At 42.9% G+C, this 22,226-nt stretch overlaps 1 protein-coding gene across 23 annotated transcripts in view; it reads right to left on the reverse strand.

The window, feature by feature from the left end:
• Window positions 1-22,226, reverse strand: part of RBFOX1 (RNA binding fox-1 homolog 1) — a 1,703,141-nt gene that overhangs the window by 1,268,839 nt on the left and 412,076 nt on the right. For 2 of the 23 annotated variants that reach the window (XM_044936039.1, XM_044936044.1), the window contains exon 1: window positions 1,607-1,845. The exons of 1 other annotated variant lie outside the window; for it this stretch is intronic. In XM_044936039.1, coding sequence (XP_044791974.1) covers window positions 1,607-1,651 — 45 coding nt within the window. In that variant the 5' untranslated portion in view covers window positions 1,652-1,845. Of the gene's footprint in view, window positions 1-1,606; window positions 1,864-22,226 lie in introns of those variants that run through there. 20 more of the 23 variants (XM_044936024.2, XM_044936025.2, XM_044936021.2 and 17 more) reach the window with 20 other exon arrangements.

The following is a 22,226-nucleotide window of genomic DNA, read 5'->3' on the forward strand; positions in this document are numbered from 1 at the left end:
AGTGGTAAACAGCTGTCAGCGGCTGACGTGAGTTTTCTTACTTGAAGAACAACCCTCTGGAAACGTAATCATAGCAAACCACAAAGGCAAGTTACTCCATATCGCAAACACATCTACACTCGCGCCCTTGGATTTTTGAAGATACGTTCAGATCAAAATTATGAAACTTGGTTGAGAAAGATTTTATGGTCTTAAACCAAACATTTACTGCCCAGCTACCCCCTAAAAAGGATTACACAATCATTTTCGACTGCTTTCATTATAAGCCACATTCATTTCCCTGTGACCAAAATTAAAACCGCATAAACAATGAGTAAATTATGAGCTATGGAAAGATACTCACAAAGTGACTGGTTTCACAGATAATTTAATGAACACTTCACTAAGATGAGGCTGCCAGCATAACTTTTGGATTCAGAATTCCCCTTGGGCCCCTCTTGAGTGGGAGGGGGGCTTAGCTCTTTTGTTAACAGAAATAAATAACACCAGTTTCATTCTAATCTGAAAATAAATGGCCAGAGAGATTGGCTGAGCCCTAGGATTCTAGGTGATCCTCCCAGGATGACAAATATCAGATTCAACACTTGGCGTGTTTTTTTTTTTTTGTTTTTTTTTAAATGCTTGACAGTAAATTCCATCACTTTGGAAGGCAAGGTACATTTCCCCCATTTGATCTCTCAAGAAGGATGACTCTTGTTTCATTTAATAAAACGGTCCAGAGCCTACTTCTTCAGTCCAAGCCTTTTTGGTATTGTCAATTTACTCCCTCTTCCCTGGGAATCGGGAAAGGCAGAGAGGAGAGAGTACCCAGTGTAGACATGTCTGCACAAACGTGAAATTCATCCCCTCCCCCCACCACACACACACATGCCCCCTCGGATCGTGAGCGTGCCAACTTTCCCAAGGCACGGCCCATCTGGCCAGTCATTTCAGAAACCTCACATTTGAAGAAGCGCGCAGCTCCTGCAAAACCCCTGCTAGCCTATTGGGACTTACACACCTTCTCTTATAAACGCTTATTCATCTCTGGAAATAAAGTTAAACGGAGCCAATGAGCATGGGCAATGAAGTTACCCCGCTAACTTCTACTCCGTCCAGAAAATCCATTCATCTCGGGGCTCCCCGGGTCGTTCCGAACGCCCCTCGCCCTCTCCAGGCGATCGGCGCCCCTGGGTGCGCCCCGGGACGCACCCGAGCCCAGCCTCCCGGGTCCTCCGGCTGGCCTTACCTACCGGGTCTCATTCAAGCACAGCGAAGGCATCCACAGCCTTCCATCTCGGCTTCGGTGTGCCCGGCTTCCCTCCGCCGCCGGGTCCCTATTCTAAATCGGCAGCCCCGGGGGCGCACACGCCGCCACCCTCTCTGCGCGAACGTTGGACAGCGGCTGACGGCGGCTCCCCTGCCACAGGCAGCCCAAAATGTCAATTTGCACACTCCTCCCCCCTGTCGCCCGCCCCCGGTCCCCGTCCCTCTTCCACCCCCGCCCGCGAGTCAGTGGGCTTCGGGAAGCCTCGGTAGACACCGCCTCCTCTCCATGCAGCTTGCCCTGGTCTCCCGCTATCCTCGCGTCCCCGCCAGCGTTCAGAGCCTTCTTCGCTCGCCTTACCTGAAGGGCATCTCCCACGACTGCAATTAGCTGCCAAGATTTCATTGTCGGCTGCAAAGTGTCTCCTGCTTCCTCCCCGGGAGAACGCACGGGAAAAGTCCGAGGCGACAGCAAGCGGCACCCACGTGCTAGCAATGTAAATGACTCCAGTCATCTGTCGTGCGCGCCCGAGCCTCCGCGCTCGCTCGCCCAGGCCGCCTGGCAGCCTGACACCGCCGCCAGCAGGTGCAGAGCGCGCCGGGAGCGAGCAGCCCGAGCGAGGAGGCAATCAACGCGGGGGACGCACACAAAAGGGAGGCCACCGAGGTGCCGGGGATGCTGCCAGCGCCCCAGCCCAGCTGCCCGCGCGTCCTCGGCCTCGGCGCCAAAAAAATCCCTGGCCAAATTGGACGCCCCGATGGTTCTGCAAAGTCTCGCAGCCCCGGGATGGAGGCTGCGTGGGTCCCGCCTCCGCGCCTCCCCAAGCTGGCGGCGGTCCCTGGCTTCTCTCCCTCCCTCCCGCTCCCCTGCACGTGTCCCTTCCCTTGTTCTTCCAAGCATTAAATATGTACCACATGACAGACTAGGGCACCTTGCAGGGTCCTCCGAGTCCACCCTTGACAACCAATTTTAACTCACGAGCGGAGAAATGTCTAAAGGCAGGATATAAGCACTTCCAATTACTTACACTCACTCCTGCATTATTCAGAACGTCCACGGGACAGTATTCATGACTGCCAACGTGCTACTTCATGTATAAACACTAACAAAAGCTGGAAATCTCACCGCTCCCTACCCCCAGCGCTGCTGATGAACTTTTCCTCCGTGTTTCCTCCCAGAAGTGGTTGTCCTTTTTTTTTTTTTTTTTTTTTTTAGTGGTAGTAGTTACAGCTTTGCAATCTCCAGTCTTACACATTATGTAGTAAATGAAGATGTTCTGAAGTTCGAGCCTGCTTTGAAATGGAAAATACATATTAAGTCCTGTTGAACTCCATCGACCACCTTCTAAAATATATTGACCTTGGATAATAGTGGAATCAAAGCAAATTTCCTCTTTTTTGTTTCCAAAAGTCTTCATAGGTATATGATTTTTTTTTTCTTATTAAATGAAATGAGTTGCACAAGCTTCTAACTACCCCCAGCTCAGCTATTCCCAGTCTAAGCCATAGCTTTGGGTAGAGACTAAACCATCCATTGATTGGGGAAGTGAGCTTTGTTTCTTCATTTTCTTCACAATCAAAATGGCCAGCTACATGCACTAAGATGGACTTGCTTCTCTTCAAAGCAACTGTTTCTTGAAGGGGTGGAATCTAAATGAGTTCTAGAGTATCATACAGATATACTACATGTGATTAACGGTGAGATAATCATCAGTTTCCTCTGTCAACTTCTTGGAGAGTTTATTTTCATTAAAGGCCTTGTGCACAACTGAGTAGGATTTTATATATCAGTAAGCAAATTTTAAAATGTTAATAAATCCTTCAAATATTTATTTTCACATTTATCACAGCTCCACAACTAGCAGCAATATTTCCAGGGTTTTTTTTTTTTTTGAACATGCCGAGTCCTTACATAACCATCATCCATCTCTGTCACACCAGTAACAAAATGAGGTTTTTTTTTTTTTTCCTTCTTATGCATTAAGGGTGTTTTTAATATTGCATTCATGTAGTGTTTAACTTGCTCCTTGTGAACTTAAGAAAAGTTTATGTGTGTTTTCTCTGCCTGCTTTTCTTGGAGGCAGTTGCATTGAAAGATGCTAAGATAACATTAAGTAAAACTCTCTTTTACGGTGACAATGCAGTGCAAAATACATACACACCCTGATTATTTCAACAGCTGACTCCTAATATAAGCGCATACTATCCTCTGGACATGGTTTTCAATGGAATCAGGTAAAATGGCAAAAGGTTTCTAGACTTCTGTTTAATCAGAACCCTGTGTAGTTGTAGAGATACACAAATATCAAGTATGATTAACACGGAAAAAAACTACCAGTCTCTGTGGAATAATCTGATTCACAAATCAGTTCACAAAAGCAAGGTTATTTGAAGTTACGGATGGTGGGGATGGTGGGTGGAAAGACAGCAAACCCTAATTACAGTCCCATCGTCCCCGTGTTCCCTGGCACATATGGTCATTTAATCACAGAGTGTGACAACCTTGGCAGATGTTGCCCAACCCGGTTATTGATATAAATTGCTATTCTCATGTGTAAGTGCCCCGGTGAAGAGTCAGAACAATATTTGTACGCACCCAAAGGGACTTCAAGGTCCACATGAGCATCTAGGGCAACATGACAAGATGGTCCAGAGCGGACGCTGTTTCCTCACTCTGACTCCACAAGCAATGGAATCTAGACAAATGGTACTGAAGAATTATTTACAGGGCAGCAGTGGAGAAACAAAGATGGAAAATAGACTAAGGGACATGGGGAGATGGGGGAGGAGAGGGGGAGATGTATGGAAAGAGTAACATGGAAACTTACATTACCATATGTAAAATAGATAGCCAATGGGAATTTGCTGTATGGCTCAGGAAACTCAAACAGGGGCTCTGTATCAACCCAGAGGGGTGGCTGGGGAGGGAGATGGGAGAGAGGCTCAAAAGGGAGGGGATATATGTACACCTATGGCTGATTCAGGTTGAGGTTTGACAGAAAACAGCAAAATTCTGTAAAGCAATTATCCTCCAATAAAAAAATTAATTAAAAAAAAAAACAGTGATAAGCAAAGCCCCCCCCCCCAACCCAGATCAAGAATGAGGGGACATCTCCCTGGGGGAAGGGTAAATTGGTATCATCCCTCTGGAAACTTATTTACTAGTGTCTAATAAAATAATACTTAATGTTTTGCCATTTTACTTGATGCTGTTGAAAACCATGTCCAGAGAATAATATGTGCTTACATTGGAAATTAACTGTTAAAGTAATCAGGGAGTGCAGGGTTCTTCCAATAGTCATGTACGGAAGTGAGAGTTGGATCATAAAAAAGGCTGAGCATTGAAGAATTGATGCTTTCGAACTGTGGTGCTGGAGAAGACTCTTGACAGGCCCTTGGATGGCAAGGAGATAAAACCAGTCAATCCTAAAGGAAATCAACCCTGAATATTCATTGGAAGGACTGAAGCTAAAATTTCAATACTTAGCCACCTGATGCAAAGAGACAACTCATTGGAAAAGACCCTGATGCTGGGAAACATTGAGGACAAGAGAAGGGGGTGACAGAGGATGAGATGGTTGGATGGCATCACTGACTCAATGGACATGAGTTTGAGCAAGCTCCAGGAAATAGTGAAGGACAGGGAAGACTGTGCTGCAGTCTATGGGGTTGCAAAGAGTCGGACACAACTTAGTGACTGCACAAGAACAATTAAAATGGAAAAGGTGCATTCCCCATAACCAAGCAATTTTGTTCCTAATGCCTGCCCTGACAAATACATGCATAAGTGTGTATGGATATAACCGCACTACTATTTGTAATAGGAAAGAAATGATCAACTAAATGCCCACTGGCATCAAATACATGATATATCCTGTGATGGAATACTATATAGCAGTGGAAAGAAATAACTAAGAAAAGAAATAACAGTTATTTAGGAATAATCTTTAGCTAGACAGACACATACATGTATGTGTACATGTATGTAAGGTATCTATCAGATCAGTCGCTCAGTCATGTCCGACTCTTTGCGACCCCATGAATCGCAGCACGCCAGGCCTCCCTGTCCATCACCAACTCCCGGAGTTCACTCAGACTCATGTGCATCGAGTCAGTGATGCCATCCAGCCATCTCATCCTCCGTCCTCCCCTTCTCCTCCTGCCCCCAATCCCTCCCAGCATCAGAGTCTTTTCCAATGAGTCAACTCTTCGCATGAGGTGGCCAAAGTACTGGAGTTTCAGCTTTAGCATCATTCCTTCCAAAGAAATCCCAGGGCTGATCTCCTTCTGAATGGACTGGTTGGATCTCCTTGCAGTCCAAGGGACTCTCAAGAGTCTTCTCCAACACCACAGTTCAAAAGCATCAATTCTTCGGCGCTCAGCCTTCTTCACAGTCCAACTCTCACATCCATACATGACCACAGGAAAAATCATAGCCTTGACTAGACATACTACATAATACAACATATATATATATATATATATATATATTCTTTAGTAAAAACTTTGCTGAGTTAAAAATATACCTTTTAGATGATTCATACACTACAATAACATTCATGAAAGAAAACACACAAATGAAATAATATTACAGATATTATTATCTGGAGATACAGAAATGTCTGTGGAGATATAAAAGAAGAACCAGAAGCCGGGCTACTGATCACTGTTTTTGTACAGCCTACCAACTGAAAACAGTTTTTAAAGTTTAGAAAAATTGAGACAAATATTTTAAAAAATAGGAAAAGTAGGAAATTCAAATTCAATGTCCATGAATGATGTTTTATTGGAACATGGCTGAATCCATTTGCTGACACCCTGACTATGATTGTTTCTGTTCTCCAACTGCAGGGCCAGGTGGTTGTAACAGAGACCCAGTGGCCCACAGAGCCTGAAATACTTACTATGGAACCTTCTACAGAAAGTTTGCTGTGCTGATCCCTGGCCTAAAAGGGTGGCACCAGATTCATAACTTTAACTATGGGGAAAGGAACTAAAGACTCAGGTCAGTGGCTGAAGTTGAGAGAATTATAGTTCTCCTTTAAAAGAATATTTACATATTTTGGTTTCATACTTTTGTTAACGGTAATATGTGTTATATATATGGAAAACTTTTAAAGATATATATGAGTCACTCAGTTGTGTCCAACTCTTTGTGATCCCGTGGACTGTTGTCCACCAGGCTCCTCTTTCCATGGGATTTTCCAGGCAAGAATTCTGGAGTGGATAGCTATTTCCTTCTCCAGGGGATCTCCTGGACCCAGGGATCAAACCCAGATCTCCTGCATTGCAGGAAGATTCTTTACCATATGAGCCACCAGGGAAGCTCCATTATATATAAACACATATATATACTTTTTAAAATAAAATTTATATATATATATATATAGGCTTCCCTTGTACAGAGAAGCCTGGTGGGCTACAGTCCACGGGGTCGCAAAGAGTCAGACACGACTGAAGTGTCCGAGCACACACACGTGTGTATATCTACATGCATGTAGATACACATCCTAGGAAGAAAGCTCATTCAAAACGGCAGAGGTACAGAGGAGCCTGGTGGGCTACAGTCCACGGGGTCGCAAAGAGTCAGACACGACTGAAGTGTCCGAGCACACACACATGTGTATACCTACATGCATGTAGATACACATCCTAGGAAGAAAGCTCATTCAAAACAGCAGTTCTTGGTGGTAGAAATACAGGTGCTTATTATATTCTTCTTTGTTGGATCACGTTTTTGTCAGTTTTCCGGGGAGATGTAAATGTAAGAAAACGGCGGACACCTGGCCGTGTGAGAGGTAATGACTGTCATTGTGCCAATATCATTTTCTCACCGAGAAACGGCCTTTTCTCTTCAAATGTTGAATGATGATCTTTTCTTTAAAAAAAAAAATCAGGGTTTGGCTTTTATACTCACCTAACATTTCTGGAAAACTCCAGTATCTAATTGCTTCTTCATAGAAAAAAAAAATTGCTAAGCTTCAATGCACTAAAGATTTTTATAAAAATCAATCTTATCCTTGAAGTAAAATGTGACATAGATTATCCTTTCTGCTAGAAGTTATGGTAATGACCTACTGAGATACGCCTCACAATACAGTAATATTGCTTCTTTACCCGTTTGAAAATATTTTCCCATAGGAAGGCATAAAGCAGGTTCTATCTGAAAAAAAATAAAATAAAATTACATAGCAACCACATTGGTGCTCTGGAGGATTAGAACAGTGGGACCTAATGATTTTCTTCGTCCTGACATCTAATAATCCAGTCGCATCAGGAAAGGTGAGCTTAATGAAGCATATTGAGATGGGAGAGCAGGCGATTTATGGTGGACCTGTTGTGGTTATATTCCTAAATGGATCCCATTAGCTCAACACTGGTTGCTGGTGAATGACCACATTTCTGAATAGACAAATCCATGAATCACCCGGGCATGTTTCAGAAGCCTGCTCTATAGAATGGCTCGCCTTCCACCTTTTCACTAGGGCCAGGTAAACGACCTTTTTTAATAAAGCTCAGCAACCTTTCTTAAAGCAAGAATTATTGCCACTGAACGTGCATTCTTCCTCCTAACACGTACGCAGAACTTCATCCTTGACGTGGCATGTATCAAGCATAGCACTGAATTCTTTAATAGCATTACCACAAACACATATTGTTTTCAATGTGTTTTGTAATTAGACCAGAGGTCTAAGAGATAGGGGATATGTCTACACACATAGCCAATTCACCTTGCTGTGCAGCAGAAATAATCCAGCATTGTAAAGCAATTATATGCCAATAATAAAATCTTTAACAAGAGCTCAAAAAACAAATAAAACTCCATTGTGTGTTTATTGTGGAAAGCTGTAAAAAACTGGAAAAGCACAGGGGAAAATGTCACTCATATTTTATCACGGAAAGAGAGCCACATGTAATATTTTGTTACAAATCTGTCCAGTCCATTTTCCACTGCATATGTAACTAAAAAATCATAAGCACACAGGAGACATTGTATCATATAAACTGCCTTATAATAGTTTTGTGCTTTGCAATATATCAAGATTTTCTGCCACTAAAAAAGAATGATAACTTCAATTTTGGTATCCCACTGTGATGCACGATTCCTTTTCACTCTATGTTAAATAACACTGAAGCGAACATCTCTGCCCATAGCTTCACGAACTGCCCCTTGTTCGATATGTCAGGGTAAATATCTAGAAGTGAAACTGATAAGTCAACCAGTGGGCACCATTTCTAGCTTTTCAGGCATAGGAAACCAGGACCCTGACTTTTATACACATCTACATTCCCAGGAGTGATATAAAAGAGAACCCATCCCATCTTAGGAGGGCTTCCCTGGTGGCTCAGATGGTTAAAAAAAAAAAAAAAAAAAAAAAAAATCCGCCTGCAATGCAGGAGACACAGGAGACCCGGGTTCAATCCTTGGTTGGAAAGATCCCCTGGAGAAGGGAATGGCTAACCGCTCCAGTATTCTTGCCTGGAGAATTCTATGGACAGTGGAGCTTGGTGACTACAGTCCATGGGGTCACAAAGAGACGAAACTGAGGAACTAACACTTTTGCACTTATCTTAGGAGCAATTTGGGGCCAGTTTGTTCCTCTTTCAATAATAATGGCTTGGTTCCCTCTTCCATCCACCTGCCCCAATTGGACTACCACATGATTGCACGTTAAATTAGCATAAAAGAGCTCAAACATCACAAACAAAGGTGGTAATGGGGAGCAATTTAAATCTGAGCTTATTTAACCTAAGTGGCTAGTGGCTGCTCATTTTATCTTAATTGCCTTTTAAACTAAAATCAATGTTAAATTACCTGAACAACAGCTTCTGCACAACTGCGAACTGAAAATTCTTTAAGTGCCTCCTCAAAAGCCTTGGCTCTTGTTTGACCGACTGATAGGAAAAGAGTTCCTTTCTTCACTGGGCTCCAGCCTGGGACTAGTGGATGTGATTCAAAGGTGGGTGCTTCTGGGAGCTGTTGGCTCTGCGATGAGTCGGTCCTTGACATGAAGTGTCCAGAACGAAATCTGGGTAAGAGTCTGACCTCCATCATCCCTCCCCACCTTGCTTTCCTTCCTCCTATCGACAAAGGAAGACTGAATATACACATGGAAAACAACCAGGCCATATATATACACATGGAACTTGGACCCTAAATCTTCTCAGCAGCCAGTACAGGAAACCAACTCATATCTCCAGCCAACAACCCAGGAAGCCAGGCTGCTAACCACAAATCACACCTGTAGGAAGTCAGACCATCAGCTGTAATAAATCAATTCAGAAAGCCCAACAAGAACCCCTGTAACAATTGTTTCAAAAACAGCCTCGACTTGATAAGTAATGGGCACCTCTAATATTTGTCCCCATTGTCAACTTCAGGACAACAAGAGAAAGTGAAATATGCACCTTTCACCAGGCATAGTAGAGAAGGAAACGGCAATCCACTCCAGTATTCTTGCCTTGAGAATTCCATGGACAGAGGAGCCTGACGGGCTGTAATTCATGGGGTCAAAAGAGTGGGATGTGATTCAGTAATTAAACAACAAAAATGACACCACCAGGCCCAGGAATGGTCCTGCTTCTTGTTGTTCCACCTCCAGCTTCCCCAGGACGACCATTTGCCCCCTGCCAATCAGGACATCCCTGGAACCTTCTCTTTGTCCCTCAAAAGACCTCTCTCACCATCTGTCCACCTTTGAGCTTCTGCTAAAACACTAGTGGCCTGATGGTGGCTTACTCCCTTACGATAGCAAGATTTGAGTAAACTGCCTTTGCTTGTTCTCATTTGGTTGGTCTTGGCTTATTTCTACATGACTGTTTGTTTTCAATAGTATGTTAGGTAAAAGAGATGGACAGAGTCCCAGCCTTCACTGAGCTAATGTTCCGGGGGGAAGAAGGATGACAAACAAGGGAATGAGACCTTGCAGCAGCTGATTCTATGTAGGAAATGAACCTTGCAATGAAATGAGGAAGCAAGTGGGCAGAAGCCATAGACAAGACTCTTGGGTTCCTAGGGTTTCTTATTACATGGTTCAGCTTCCTGCTTTTGTTTCATTGAAAACCTTATTGAGGACACAGCATCTGATATGCCCTGTCAAGCACAAAACTCACCGGCCAAGAACCATAACGGAAGACACACGCTCACTAACACTCAGAACACAAAGGAGACAGGTAGGTAAAACCAGGACTGAGATTCAGGTTAAGAACTGTGAGAGCTAAGAGACTGGAGGGAAATTCTCCTTTCAGATACTACAAGGCCTCCTGGAGCTGAAGATTGAGGGAGGGACTTCCCTGGTGGCTCAGTGGTTAAGACTCTGTGCTCCCAAAGCAGGGGGCCTGGGTTCCCCCCACCCCTACCACCCCGTTCAAGGAACTAGATCCCATGTGCTGCAACTAAGAGCTGGCATGCCACAGTGAAGACCGGACACTGCCAAATAATTTTTTTTTTCTTTTTTAAAGAAGGAGATTGGAGGAGGTAGAAATGGGACTTAGGATATGCTACTTCAAAAGATGGCATCTTGGCATTTCGAGTATTTTAAACAGAAGGAATTTGAGAAACGGCCGATTTAGGAAGGATTTTCCGTCTGACCTTCTCCTCACCTTACCTCCCCTGAAACGGGTCATGAACTCTCAGGGGAGAGGTCCTTTTCTTGTAAGATGGAGGGGTAGAAGAGCAATCCGAATGAACAAGCTTTGCCAGTTTCCCCTGATTGTCACCCTCAGCTCACATTATTTTGTCTGATCATTTTCCCCCCATGACTGTCCACTCTTTATCAAACCTAACATAAAATGCTCAGGCTTCTTCATGTCCTCATTTCCATAAAAAGGCTCCGGAGCCACATAAAACTTACATTAAATAAATTCGTACATTGCTCTCTTGTTCATCTGTCTTTTGTCAATCCGTTTTACAAGGGCCCCCGTCAGAGACCATAGGACAGGTAGGAGGAAGGACTTTTCTTCCCTTACAAGGGGGAGAGGGATATTGTGGGTATTTCTACAGGTTACATCAGCATGGACATAGTGAAGACGGAAGAGGTTTGCTTGGAGATATCCCTAGATGATCATCCTATCTTCTGTAAGATAATTTCCTCTTGAATTGCCTAAACTGGAAATTGGATAAATAGTGTAGAGACCAAAAGGGCATCAAAGAGATTACTGATCACACTTGACCTCAAATCCTCTCATCCTACAAAGGGAACAAGAAGATAGAGCAGGACAGCTAATTCCACTGACTTGATTTGGTCTGATCACAGGACAGAATGGTGCTAGAAATCTCACATGCTCGAGGGTGTCCTTCAACTGTAGGATTAGGGAATGGAAAGACTGGTCAAATCAGGGTCTTTCCTAAAAAGCCTTACAGAATTGGGAAAGAGTGGAGCAGTGAACTCCCACAGCTGGATTCAGAAAGCCAGGTAGATTTCATGGTGCAGACCTGCTCAGTCACTTCAGTCATGTCGAACTCTCTGCAACCCCATGGACTGTAGCCCATCAGGCTCCTCTGTCCATAGGATTCTCCAGGCAAGAATACCAGAGTGGGTTGCCATGCCCTCCTCCAGGGGATCTTCTTGACCCAGGGATCGAACCTGCGTCTCCTGTGTCTAAAGCACTCAAGGCAGATTCTTTGCCCACTGAGCCACCAGGGAAGAGTCTGATAAGTAGGAAAGAGGAACACTTTATGGAGGGATACAAGAGAGGTGACCTCTAAAAAGAACTAGGAGGAAGGAGGGGAAGACAGATAAACAGAAACAAGAGTCTGTTGGCCCAGAGGAAGACAGAGATGGGGGAATGGTTGCCGTGGTCACGGAAAGCTTTCTGCCTTAGTTCTCTATTCCTTCCCTTCCCCTCTGTGCTTCTGATGCAACCTGACTCCCCACCAAGTCCCGACCACACCCTCCATCCCTGCTAGCATCTCCAGACACAGTTGGGATTGCACAGGACATGGCCAGCCTGCAAAGGAGTCCCCAGGTCCCTTTGCTTTGCAGAAAAGCAAAATATCCCAATGCTGAGATGAATACGCCTCTTCCCTGAGCCTCATGATCTTTCATGAAGCATAGCCGGTGGGCCAGGCTGTCAGAAATGCAATTTAAACACTGAGTGCTTAAATAAATATGAATTCTCTGACACTAGAGGCTTGGTTAGTTTAAATTTTTTTCTTTCCAATTGCAAGCATGAAGATGTCTTCGTATCTAAGAATAACATCAAAAATGTAACTGATTGACTCATTCTTCTAACATTACATACGTGACTGCCCACTGAATTCTATACGTGAACTGTGAAGTCTTTGTCAGTCCTGGAGAGACAAAGTTAAATAAGTCTATTGAGGAAGACAGATACAAACAAATGTTATCATGTAAAACAGTATATAATTACTGGAATAAGTGAGACAGAGTAAAGCGTGCTGTGTCTCTGCTGAGTAGAGGAAGCTTCTTTCTCTGCCTAAAGGCAGAAGGCAGGTTTGAGAGAATTCACTAAGATGGAGATTCTTAGGTTGGGTTTTGAAGGATGCAGAGGAGTTTGTTCAACATAGTCATGGGGAGAAGGCATTTTAACCAGAGGAAACAACTTAAGCAAAGGAGCCGAGGTGTGACAGTGTGAGTTGATTGGCGGGGGTGCGGGGCAGAGGGGGGATGTCCAGGCTGGAAAAGCAGGCACAGGTCAGATAACAAAGGGTCTGTTTGCAATTCTAAGTGGTTTAGACTCCATTTTTTCTATAATAAAGTGGAACAGAAAAGCCATTCCATTGGGAATGTGGAAAAGGACCACAGGAAGCAGGGAGATCCATTAGAGACTCTTGCTCTATTTCAGACCGAAAGATGACGAGGGTTTGTGCAAAAGAAGGTGTGGCAACAAGGACATGATGGAAAGCAAGAATTTGGTAAATATTTGATAAATAGAACTGACAGGACTTGTCGAATGACTGGAAAATATATGCATGAGTAGTGGTGACTTATGAAAAGGAATTGAAAGAGGCCAAAAAGTCAAGACCAATTCATGGATCTGTTACAAGTTATTGACTGACCAGTGCCACCCATGACTAAGTTCAGAAGAATCACCAAAAGATTTGGGAAAGATAAGAGGCCCATTTTTGGATGAATAGGTCTAAAACTGGAGAGTGTGAGGACCATCTGGAAGCCATGAGCACAGAGAGATGATGCCACAGACATAGACGATCTTGGAAGAATAGATAGACTCTGATATTTGGTACTTTAACGTCCAAGGTAACACACTAGGATACAGTTGCTAAACCCTAAAATATGTTTCATTTTAAACCCTAAAATGCGTTTGAATAAACATACAGAAGACGGGATTGTGCCTTATCTGTGATTTCCTATGACAACACGGGGCACGGGTACATGCTCAGTCATGTTTGCGACCCTTTGGACTGTTGCCTGCCAGGCTGCTCTGTCCATGGGATTTCCCAGGCAAGAATACTGGAGTGGGTTTCCATTCCCTTCTCCAGGGGATCTTCTCAACCCAGGGCTGGAACCCACGTCTCCTGCATTGCAAGGCAGATTCTTCACTGCTGTGCCACCCGGGAAGCCCTGTAACAACACAGTCATGAGTTTAATATTTTTGACTAGTTTACAATGAGTAAGATGAACCGTGGTGACTGAATCCAAGTACTGACAAACTGTTACTATCACCATCTGGATCAAACGTTACCTTTTGAACAAACTCACTCTTCTACAACCACTGAACATCCAATGAGATACGTCCTCTAAAGCAGTCAGCCCTACCCGGATGCAGGAATTTCAGCTATAGCCAGTGTCTAAATCAGGTTTCTACATAGGGATATCTAGAATGAATGATAATAGAATAATAAAGCATTCACTAAACAAATGTCTGTTTGCCAGGCACAAAGTAAATGCTTAATGAGTGTTTGCTAACTACAGGGCTTACTGTGTGCCGAGTGTGAGGAAGAAATGGAGCATTCTATGGTTAACTGGGCTGTTTAGGCTTCCCTGGTGGCTCAAAGGTAAAGAATCTGCTTGCAACACAGGAGATCACCTGCAGTGCAGGAGACAAGGGTTCAATCCCTGGGTCAGGAAGATCCCCTGGAGAAGGAAATGGCAACCCACTCCAGGACTCTTGCCTGGGACATCCCGTAGACAGTGGAGCCTGATGGGCTAGAGTCCGTGGGGTTGTAAGTGTCTGACACGACTTGGTGACTAAACCACCACTAAACCACTGCTGTCTAGACTCTCAACCCTTTATCACTCGTAAGATGGAGGTCATTCACCCGCCCACAGCTGAGTCCTCCTGAGACACAGTCCAGGATTATCAGGGTCTCATCTGCTACTCTAGGTCTTGATGGACTAGTGGAGGGTTTCCTACTCCCACTCAGGGAGCCTGGGATAAAAGGGCACTTGTGGACGTGGGCGTGATTCTTCCCACAGGAAGCTCAGAACTCCAGTTCTAAAGAGTCACACTGGAATATCACTCAAAGGTTTTCCATTCAACTGAAACGTGGGAAGGTAAGGAAACAAACTCACTTTGTGTAGAAGCCATGAAGCTAAAAAGATGTTGGCTCCTTGGGAAAAAAAAAGCTATGACAAACCTTAGACAGCATATTAAAAAGCAGAGGCATTAATTTGCTAACAAAGGTCAGTCTATTCAAAACTATAGTTTTTCCAGTAGTCATCTATGGATATGAGAAGTGGACCATAAACAAAGCTGAGCACCAAAGAATTGATGCTTTTAAACTGTGGTGTTGGAGAAGACTTGAGAGTCCCTTGGACTGCAAGGCGATCCAACCAGTCCATCCTAAAGAAAATCAGTCCTGAATGTTCATTGGAAGGACTGATGCTGAAGCTGAAACTCCAATCCTGTGGCCACCTGATGCAAAGAACTGACTCATTAGAAAAGACCCTGATGCTGGGAAAGATTGAAGGCAAGAGGAGAAGGGGACGACAGAGGATGAGATGGTTGGATGGCATCACCAACTCTTGGACATGGGTTTGAGTAAACTCTGGGAGTTGGTGATGGACAGGGAGGCCTGGCGTGCTGCAGTCCACGGGGTTGCAAAGAGTCAGACACAACTGAGTAACTGAACTGAACTGAACTGAAGGAAACAAAAGAAAGGGAAAGCCATGTGAAGACTGCCCATGTTCCACAGGTGTCCAAGGCAGCACTCCTCTGCTGGTGAGGGAGCCTGAAACAGCAGATGGGAACCAGCCATCCCTGGCCCTCAGGGCTCTCCCCTCAGAGCACACGCCGCCCTTCTCACCCAGCACCTGTCTCTTTCTTAAAGCTCCAGTCTCGTTCTTAAAGCTAGGTCTTTTCCACAGAGCATGACCTCTAAAAGCAAACCATCTCATCTGTCAATTAATCAAAGATGGAAAACCATTTCAGACCTAGAGAAAATCTTGACTGTGTTGGTCTCCTTAAGAGGCAATAAGATACACACTACTATATATAAAATAGATAACCAATAAGGACCTACTGTATAGCACAGGGAACTCTACACAGCACTCTGTAATGGCCTATGTGGGAAAAGAATCTGAAAAAGAGTGATATATGTGTGTGTAAATCTGATTCACTTTGCTGTACACCTGAAATTAACACATTATAAGTCGACTGTGTTGCTGCTTTGCCACTAAGTCATGTCCTATCTACCAGGTTCCTCTGCCCATGTCACGGGATTTTCCAGGCAAGAATACTGGAGCAGGTTGCCATTTCCTACTCCAGGGGATCTTCTGATTCAGGGATCAAACTCACATCTCCTGCTTGGCAGGAGGGTTCTTTACCATATGAGCCATGAGAACAACCCAAGTGTCCACTGGTGGATGAAGGGATGAAGAAGTTTTACATAAGTTTTACATATACATACGTTTTACATATGCATGTATACGCACACACAATGGATTATTATTCAGCCATAAAAAATGAGGAAGTCCTACTGCTTGTGGCAGCATGGATGAATCTCGAGGGCATTATGCTAAGCAAAAGGAATCAGAGAGAACCACTCGTGATCTTGCTTATATGTTGAATCTTTAAAAAGAGAGAGAGAAGTCTTTTTCTCATAGAAAAAGAGATGAGGCTTGAGGTTTACAGAGGGGAAGAGTAGGGGAGGGGGAGTTAGAGGGATGTGGTCAAATGACACAAACTTCCAGTTAGGAGGCAAACAAGTACTCGGGATATGACATACACCATGTTGTTAACTATAGACAACACCGCTGTGTGATACATAGGAAAGCTGTTAAGAGAGTAAATCCTAAGAGCTCTCATCACAAGGCAAAGCTGTTTCCTTTTTTTCTTTCTTTTCTGTTTTATTCTATCCAGAAGAGAAGATGGATGCTATCAATTTCACTGTAGGGATCATTTCACAATATATACGCATCAAATCACCGGTCTGTACACCTCAGACTGCCACAGTGACGTCTGTCAGTTACTTCCCACTAAACCGGAGAAAAATACCTTAGACAGGTAATCAAAAGGATGGAACTCAGACTCGAGCCTCTTGGGTGCGCAATAGGCCCAGTGTGTACCCCGTAACCCCCACCCCTGAGAGATTCCTCCCGTGGAATTGGAACAGGAGAAGAGGAGAGATGCCATATCCAGTCGTCTCACAACCCCACAGCTGTCGGCTTGAATTCAGACACGACTGAGTTTGAAACCTGGCTCTGGGGAGTTCTAAGAAATTTGGCAAGTTTATTTAAAAATCTTTCCGAACACCTGCTTCCTCACCTCAAAAACGGGTTTAATACCAACCCATTGAGATGGTTGCTGGGAGGATTGTAAAGTTAAATAACATATGTTAAGGTACTGAGCAGAAAAACTAGGGTAGAGTAGGCATTTTTAGATGTTTGAAAAATAAGCCAATGATGTTAGGATATTCTCAAGATAATAACCACTGATGGTGCTGAATTTTTTTAGATCCTTTTCTGGTTGAGCTAAGGATTTGCTAGAAAGTTTAAAGGATACACACACACACACACACACACATATATCCTAATTCACCCACAAATATATATACACATATATAATTTGAAATATATATATATAATTTGAAATATATCTATATTTATTTATGTAATAAGGACTTATTTCTAACTTCAGTCTAAATCTGGAATCAGCAAACTTTTTTTGGTAAAGGTCTAGATAGTAAATATTTTCTGCTTTGTGGGCCATCTGGATTCTGATGCAACTACTCAGATCTATCTTCTCAGCACAAAATAACCACAGACAATATGGAAACATCTGAGCATGGCTGCATGCCAATACCATCACTTAAGGACATATATTTATTTCCAGGAGTGAGAAGGCTCTGGTCTAAATGTACATTAAAAGCACAAGTGAGGTGGCTACCCCTTTACTTCCTATGTAAACTTTGAAATTGAGTCCTACGAACTCAAGGACTGAGTCCAACCACGAAACTCATTCAGTACAGAAACAAAAATGAAAGGGATCCAAGAATTAAATCCACTGGGTTATCTTGACCCTTATAAGCTCATTTATATAGTCAAAATAAAGAATATTTATGCACAGAAGATTCAGGGAGGAAAAAACCTTCACCCTTCCCCCCGTCAAAGAAAACAACTAAATAACCAACAACAAAACTCACTCCACCACTTTTTGTTTTCCCAAATAACCTACTGAGCTTCATTCTGCAAACATATAAGGTGTTAGACAACTGCTTTGTTTGGGTAAAAATTTACTTGTAAAAAAATGAGAGGAAAGGGATTAAAAGTAATCATAAAAGGTAATTTTATAGAAGCAGCATTGTGCATGGAGAAGGAACTGGCACCCCACTCCAGTGTTCTTGCCTAGAGAATCCTGTGGACAGAGGAACCTGGTGGGCTGCCGTCTATGGGGTCGCACAGAGTCGGACACGACTGAAGCGACTTAGCAGCAGCAGCAGCAGCAGCAGCATTGTACAAGTGACCAGGGTTTTAGAGTTTATAGAACACTTTACATATACTCTCTAGTGTTACTGTTTGTGACAGTCAGGCTGTCTATGACAGACTATGATTACTGCACACATCTTACAAAACATACGGACTTGCCTGGAGGTAACAGAGCTAATGAATGATGCTGTCAGAACTGACCCCAGAATCTTTGTCTTGGAGGCTAAGTTCTTCTGCCATACAGAACTGCCTCTTTTTAATGCAATGCTATCCAGTGGACGTGGCTTAAACAAACATTGCGGGAAGGAGAAAAGGTGAAATATATTCAGTGAAGTGATTAATGCTGATGCAGAGTAATTAATGTTTTGAATATGATCTGTAATCCATATGGAAGGTGTAATCAAAACACGAGAGAGGTGACCTACCCACTCTAGGGTGAACCTTCATAAAATACTAACCAAGGCAGGGATTTTTAGGGCCAGCTCTACGTGGCGGGGCTGTTCTCTTTACATTAGAAAAATTGGGGTGGGGGTGGTTAGAATGGATAATTGACCTTCCTTTAAATGTCAGGCCAATACGTGGCTAGACAGCAATTTTATAATCAGCCCACTTCTAATACATATTAAATTTGGAATACGAATTTGACATTATAAATAATGCTTTGTGCACTGATATGACTATTTTCAAAAATAAATCAACTGAAATATGTGTTCTATAGAATTAATTTATAAGGGGTACTGCTGTGTTGGATAAACATACACACACACATTCCTACCATCAGTATATGAAGATTTCTTTACCTCAAAGTCATGCCAATTTTGGCTACCAGTGATCCTGTTAATCTTTGCCAACTTAAGATGTAAAAATAGTATCTCACTGCGATTTCAACGGCATTTCTCTGGACACCAACATTCAGGAGCAGCAATTAAAGCCGTTGGATAAGAGTAACCTTCACCCCACTGGTTAGAATTTGATCAAAGGCTGGTGACAGTGACAAGAAAGCAGCAGCCAGGACACCACTTCAAGGACTAAATGATTTCCAGAAAGAATGAGGTGGTTTGAGTCGCAGCGAATCAGGTGTAGTAAACACCACTAGTTCTGAATTATCAAGAGGTCATCGCCCTTCCTTCCGGTAACAGGTTTTATTTATTTATTTTTCTTAAAGTCCTTCTCTCGGGGATGACAAACCCTCAGTCCGGATGGTTCCTGTACAGCCAACATCCCCACCCCCACTCACTGTGGGCACGCCGGTGAGCCTAGCTCCAGAGGAACTCACATTCCATGACAACGAGGATGGCTCTGAGTGATGGGCATCAATCCATCATTTCACACTGAGGCTGTTCAGAGAAAAGAAAGCTGGGGCAGTTAGCGAGCATCTTCACCCTTGGTAATGGTGGAGCCAACCTAAACTTGGCGACGACAGAGGTCAGTGACAGAGTAAGATCTGGTCCTGGTGACACCATCTGACCTTCTGCATCCAGTAGACCTTAACGATTCCTCGAGTTCTCAGTTTGGAAGGTTCATATTCTTCCTTTCTGCTTAGATCAGCTTGTGTAGGGTTTCTGCCACTTATATCCAACAGAAAACTAGCTAGTACAACAGTTCAGAAGGTTCTGACCCCAAGTGTTACCTGAGCAAAACTTAAAGTAGGGATTCTCGTCATTCTTATGCTATTTCACAACATCACACCAAGGCTGAAGGGCCTCAGTGAGCAAAACGTTAACACACAACAGGAAATGAAACAAATTACAAGTGCAGAAATGGGACGTGTGTGTGTGTGTTACACACACACACATATATATAAGGTGGTAGTGGATTAGTTCTTAAGTTGTGTCCAACTCTCGTGACTCCATGGACGGTAGCCAGGCAGGTTCCTCTGTCCATGGGATTTCCCAGGCAAGAATACTGGAGTGGGTTGCCATTTCATTCTCCAGGGGATCTTCCCCACCCAGGGATCAAACCTGCACATCCTACATTACAGGCAGATTCTTTACCACTGAGCCACCAGGGAGGCCTGTGTATATCTATACACATATGTATTAGATTGGCCAAAAAGTCTGTTTGGGTTTTTCCATAACATCTTATGGAAAACACACACACACACACACACACAGAGACATATTTGTGGAAAGAGCAGAACAGTAAATAAATGGTGTTGAGTCCATTGAATATCATTTTACAAGAAAAAGAATGCATGCTAGATCTCATATTCAATTTGGAAAAAGTAAATTCCAGGTGAGTTTTAAAAATTGAAAGATAAAGCAAAAAATATCAATTATTATAAAAAAATAGAAGTGGCTCTTCTTATAAGAGCTAGATGGGGAGGAAGAGCTCTGGTGTCAAGAATAAAAGTGATGACTCAGAGATTACCTTTCTATGAGGCATAAGATCCTGCAGATAAAGCCAAAAAGGCAATTGACAGCCTGTGTTTATAACACAGGTGTACCTGAGGAAGGTGAACAGACATAGCGTGCTGAGAGTTCCTACAATTTAATAAGAGAAAAGATAAACTGATTGAAAATGGAAAGACTGTGCATCAGTGATTCGCACAGGAGGACAGATACCTCCTATTACTAGCAGTCAGGAAAATGTAAATTAAAGCAACAATATAACCACGTGCCATACTGGCCTTCAATAAGCTTTAAAAGCTTGCAGATATCCAATGTTAGCCAGGTGGTTTACAGTGTTGGGAAGACTGAAAATTGGTCCAATGCTTAGGGGTTAAAAGTTGATAATATTTGGGTTGAATTTAAAAATCTGTGCAACTTTCACTAATCATTTCCTTTCTGGGAACTTATCCAACAGAAAGAAAAAGTACCAGAAGTAAAGAAATAGATAAAAGTGTTCATCACTGCAATGCTTACTTTACCCAGAGACAAAACAAACAAATCCAAAGTAAAAATAATCTAAATGCTATCAACGAGGGCAAGGCTGAACGAACTGTGATGTGCCTGCATTGTGAAATATTATGCAGCTGTTACAAAGGGTGAGATAAATTTTTAATACTGTTACGAAGGAGGAAATCATGCCACGTGAGAAAGTCAACTTACTCAATAAAATGTAGAATACAAGTCCGTCCTTAAAACACACACACATGAACCAGTGTATTTGTGGTAACAAAGGAGAGGAAAATGGAAAGCACAAACCAGCATGTAAGTGGGAACCCCCTCGCACCAAGGGGGACGGCAGAGGACTGAAGCCGCAGACAGAGAGGGGCCACCTATTCATTTTACTTTATGTAGTTCTGCGTTGTGTTAATAGTTTTAAAAGCCATGTATATTAACCTTTTTTCCTTCAAAGGAACTAAAATAAAGATTTTTTTTTTAAGGATAAAATTGTCTCTGGAACTTCTAATTAAAAACATTTTTAAACAGGAAGCAGACAAGAAAGGTAGTCAGTCTTGGAACCCTTCTGTGCAATTTTCATTTGCTCTCTGCCTCTAGGAAAATGCATCGTGTGGAACATTAAATATACAAGTCTCTTGGCATTCATCCAGTCGGAGCTTGCCCCACTGAAACTTAATATAGGCACTTCCATAATTAAATGCACTGAACAACTAAAATATCCATATAATTACCACAAAGCTGATATAATTGCATACAGCCTTTTATTAGATAATAGTATTGTCCCTACATGAACACCAAGATAGCTCCCACAGAACAGTCCTTGTAGCTCTTTGATTTACCTAAAATTATCCAATTAATCTGCAGATTGCCACTAGGAAAAAATAATCTTCTAATAAATATCTTAGTCAAAACAAAATCAAGTTATTAGATTTCTATGTAGAGACATTTCTTACTTTGAGAAAAGAAAAAAATAAAACTTCAAATTAAAAAAAAAAAAAACGTTTCTCTTTGATCTAGCAGGCAACTGTTATGGGTGCTTTATATGTGAAAAGATTGGTTTTATTTGGTTCTAGACTTTACTTTTTTGGACTTTCCTGGTTGCTTTTATTTTATTTATTTATTTTTTTTGGAGTTCCCTGGTGGTTCAGACGGTAAAGCATTTGCCTATAATGAGGGAGACCTGGGTTCGTTTCCTGAGTGGGGAAGACCCTCTGGAGAAGGAAATGGCATCCCACTCCAGTACTCTTGCCTGGAAAATCCCATGTATGGAGGAGCCTGGTACGTT

This window comes from Bubalus bubalis, chromosome 24 (genome assembly GCF_019923935.1).
Source record: "Bubalus bubalis isolate 160015118507 breed Murrah chromosome 24, NDDB_SH_1, whole genome shotgun sequence".
NCBI lineage: Eukaryota > Metazoa > Chordata > Mammalia > Artiodactyla > Bovidae > Bubalus > Bubalus bubalis.